Source organism: Perkinsus marinus, assembly GCF_000006405.1.
Source record: "Perkinsus marinus ATCC 50983 genomic scaffold scf_1104296975070, whole genome shotgun sequence".
NCBI lineage: Eukaryota > Perkinsozoa > Perkinsida > Perkinsidae > Perkinsus > Perkinsus marinus.
The window spans coordinates 1-4409 of record NW_003200883.1 but is presented as its reverse complement, the minus strand read 5'-3'; the positions used below and the strand labels follow the sequence as shown (position 1 = coordinate 4409).

General features: G+C 46.3%; 1 protein-coding gene across 1 annotated transcript; it reads left to right on the top strand.

Moving 5' to 3' along the window:
• Positions 1 to 1755: 1755 nt before the first annotated feature.
• On the top strand, positions 1756 to 2424 carry Pmar_PMAR007277 (chaperonin, 10 kDa, putative; the record flags this gene model as incomplete). The annotated part of the gene is made up of 3 exons (XM_002765699.1): positions 1756 to 1844; positions 2099 to 2213; positions 2263 to 2424. 3 exons carry the CDS (start codon positions 1756 to 1758, stop codon positions 2422 to 2424), a joined length of 366 nt encoding a protein of 121 aa, XP_002765745.1.
• Positions 2425 to 4409: the final 1985 nt, after the last annotated feature.

The following is a 4409-nucleotide window of genomic DNA, read 5'->3' as shown; positions in this document are numbered from 1 at the left end:
CTCGTATCTTCAAGTGCAGCTTTCGAGTGGGTCGGGCCGTGTAACGATGTTCGATCGAACTGAGTATATCTCTCTCACGGGATTTGTAAAACTGCTCAGTTGTTTTCAGATCACGCACCGCTGCAGAGGCGCCATATGCTCTCCCGACAGGAGGTTAGTCAAATCACCCTCAAATCGGCAAGTCTCGCTCAGTCGCTCGCTTTTTTCTAGGGTTTTACATGAAGCCAACTGGTGTGTGTAAATACACGGATGGTGAGATCACCAATTGTTCTTGTCGTCTTTCGATGCCAGCTTTGTTGGTCCGGGTGAGTGTACTGTTGTGATTCGCGACATCTGTACTCAGTGGTTTCAGGACCAACAAGTTCTGGGTTCGGTCTGTGCACCTAGGCCTTATCTGGATAAGTTCTGTCAAAGCGGCCCTGCAGGCTTTCACACCAAGGCAATTGATGGATTATGTTTCGTCGATTGCAAGAAGGTGGGGACTCTGTCGTAACTTATGGTTTCTTCATTCGATCACACTAGAAGAATTTGACACTATTACTGTACCTTCGACGCCACGGCGACCTCCATTGCATGATGAAACTTCCGCCTCGTGATGAGGCCGATCGAGCTGGATTGAGGGTTTTATAACCCCTGAGGGACTTCCCTCAATCCTCGCTGTTGGGTTCTCTAACCGTGCAGAATTGGATGCGTCGCCAGTGATTCCTGGTTACTGAGGCGCATGTACCAGTCATTGGTACTTGCGCCTGAAATCGTCTAAAAACCTGGAACAAGTTCACTTGTTGGCTCTCCTTCAGGATAACAAATGCCCGTCGATGGGATTTTGCGAGTCCTCTGAGCACGTTCCAGGAGCCTGCTTCTACCCTCAATAGTTCGTGTAGAAGCAGCAGCAGCTCTGAGGCTTATTTTTTCGCAACTCTCGACATATGAGGTTTTTATTTTTGTGCCAACGAGGTCCTGTCGTGTCGAGTCTTTATCTCAAGTCCTACTCCATTTGTCTCGCTGCAGCAACAAGTCGTATACTCTTCTGGTAATATGTCCGTCAATCATGATGCGAGAGTCTTTCTGATTTTCCATTCATGTTGAGAGGTTTGCGTGTCAGAAGTTAAGACAGTCTCAAGTGAGCGCTGGCGAACGACGTCAACTTGACGCCGTCAAGGTACCTGTTAGTCGAAGTGTGGCGGTAAGCTCTAGTCCCCGAGATAATACCCACGAAACCGCGAAGGGATAATGGATTATATAACATCACGAGGAAACACGCCGCGTTTAAATTTACCCCAGGAACCGCGGAATATTTACGGGATTGTACCCACTGCATAAACCAGGCGTCAACTATTATAATTTCTTGGGTTATCGCCCAAACATTGATCAAAATCGATCAATCGTATGTGGCGACATGTATGTGATTTATTATATGAAATCGTAGGGATAACGACCTGCTAATAATAGAACTAAATACACGACAAGTGAGTTGAGATAGGCTTGTACGAGGGCGGAATACGTTACTTTGTAACTATGGTTACGAAGTACGAATGGGCTGCTACTAGCTCTAGCTTGCCGCACTTTAGCATGCAGGAACAATTGTGTTCGGACCGAAATTTGGGGGACAAGCGTGGCACGATGTCAAGCCACTGGCACAACAAAGTCAAATCTTGTCATTCTTGCATTTCCCCAACATACCGCTTACTGGTTGACTGTGACTGCCTAAGGTTGAATCGTCGGTCATTTTCATTCACGAAGAGCTACTTTCGGTACATGTCTGTCGTCCAAGCCACTACTGCCGCCTCAAAGGTCGCTAGTCGCTTCATCCCTCTCCTTGATAGAGTCCTTGTGCAGAAACTTCGGTGAGAATTTTCGACTGGTGTCAGTGATTGCAATATCATCGTAGCGTAAGGAGCGTTATGATCTCCTGAATCCTTCGAATTCGGGCCCTCATTTTCACCGACATCGTCATAGCTGGAAATATTAGCCTGGAATAACTCTCTGATTTTCGAACTAGACTTAATTCACTTGGTGGGTGTGAGTTGTCAGCAACATAATCGTCTAGCTTCCTTGGGTATCATAAGACAGTCTTATTGGTATTGTGTCATTTCTTTAGTGTCGAGTCGAAGACGGCGACTGGAGTGTTCTTGCCTGAAGCTGCTAAGCCCACGATCAACCAGGCTGTTGTGATGGCTGTGGGAAGCGGTAGAGTACTCAATGATGGCACCAAGGTGGGGGTGGATGGTCTCAGTCTCTGACTTTCCGTATTGTGACTTGCAGATTCCAATCTCGGTCCAGCCTGGCGATAAGGTTATCATTCCCGAGTTCGGCGGTATGAATTTGAAATTGGACGGTGAAGACTTCCAGGTTTTCCGCGATGACGATATTGTGGGTAAAATCGTCTCCCCAACAGTAGCTGCCGACACCGAAGGGAGCTCGTGAGATTGCTCAAGTTTCCGTTGTTGAGATTACCTCAATGAGATAGACACTTGAATGCCTACCGTTTCCTTTTTTTTAATTTCATTGAGCTCGTCAATCTCATATGGGAAGTTGTTTTTCGCTCGGGTATGTTAGATGGATGGTGCTGTGTTGTTTTCGAGGGTGTGTCCATGCTAATTCAAATATTTTGATGCTTTTTGTAGATAATCTCAGGTATCCGGGTATCAGGTGACGTTGATGTCACGTCCGTTAAAAGTTGGATAGTGTCTATCGTATACTCCTTTGTTTTGGTGAGGCTCCTTGGATTCTATCTAGAGCGTTTGCTGAATACCGGTGATCGTTTGGTGACACTGAAATGATGCGGTATCGTCTTTGTTCAGCCTGGTGGAGCACGTGTTTTTCTTTTCCGCTCATAAGCTTGCATGGATTCATGAGATTGCCCTCTGGAAGTTCCAGGATGGTGGTCGTTGTAATATTGCTAGCCTGCTTTGGTCTCCATCTCATTTCACCCGAATGGCTCAGCGAGATTGTAGAAGCTCGGCGTGGCAATGGACAGGATGGACTCGAGTTTATTCGAAATTGTGGTATGGCCCTTTTGCTCGGCAGCGATCGCCGATAGTACAGTTCAAAGTGGCGGTGGGATAAACTTGAATGTTTATTTGCCGCATAGCTGAGCATAAGCTGAACAGTGAAAAAAATCATGCTTTTGTTATAGAGCATCCGCGGCTGAGTTTTCTCATTATGGATTTGTAGTTTACAAAGTTTGTAGTACTATCTCTTGCTTTTTTAGTCGTATGGACTCGCGTCATATCGAGTTGATGACGGCGCTCAAGATGAATTCCCTGCGACAGGTGATGTATCTGAGTTCAGGTAATAAAATGCTTGATAGTCTGTCACTGAATCCTCAGGACTAGGAACTCAGTAGCATGTGCATGCATACAATCAAACAAGGTGAATCCAAATTTACCCCGTTGGACTCCCTACATCATCCCGCACCATTCTATGGTGTTGGGCGTCGGTAACTGGACTCACACGAGATACGCCCGCATTGCATGGACTGCAGCAATGCAATGCAAAAGCACAGGCAAGCACGCAATAGTGATATACTCACAAGAGAGTACGTTTAAAAAGGTACATATCGTCACCATTGGTCACTGATGGTGAGTGACTCACCCAGGAGAGAACCATGCACCATCAGAATGTCCTCTCGAGACCGTAACCGGCGAGAAATATCAATATACCGATGATATGTCACATGCCCCTCTGGATTACCCAGTGAACACCTCAGGAGCCAACTTGGTGCCATCAAGGCTTTCCACCCACTCCGTGTAGCTTGGGGATCGTCTCACTTGTCGGCGCTTCTAAGATTGCGCCCAGCAGGATCAACGTGACGTTCGGAACAACTTCCTGAAATTAGCAGAGCTTTGCTGCCCTTCCGAGACTTGGACATCTTGAGTCGAGAAGCTTGGATGCCAAGCTTATCGGCTGATATGATATCTTGATTGAATTGAGTCAATCATGAACCAGGGATCGGGAAGACTCTCTCCACATACCAATTTTCATGTTCATTAGAAATTCTAATATACTCTGATTTGGAATATATGAATGAGATGAGGCGGTTCACCTCACGCGAGCGCGATGAAGATTGCTGCTCCTTTCGGAATCGCGATGTCTACCATGAGAGTCTCGATGATACGTATTTGCTCGATATCTATTATACTTCCAAACTTAAGTATACACTAGGTTACGGAGTACTGTATCATATGAGCATAATCAGGGAAAGGTACCACGAGTGAAGTCTGTGTTGCATGAGCAGCAGACAGGGCATTCACATCACAGCTCCGTCAGCTACTCCCGGTATTTTACAGAGAGAATGCGGACGGATCAAAACCATCACTGATAAGATACTGTAGTACAACGTAACGTCGTAATGACTACTGACTCCGAGAGGTGATGTCGCCATTCTAAGTACTTTTTACCGGAGCGAG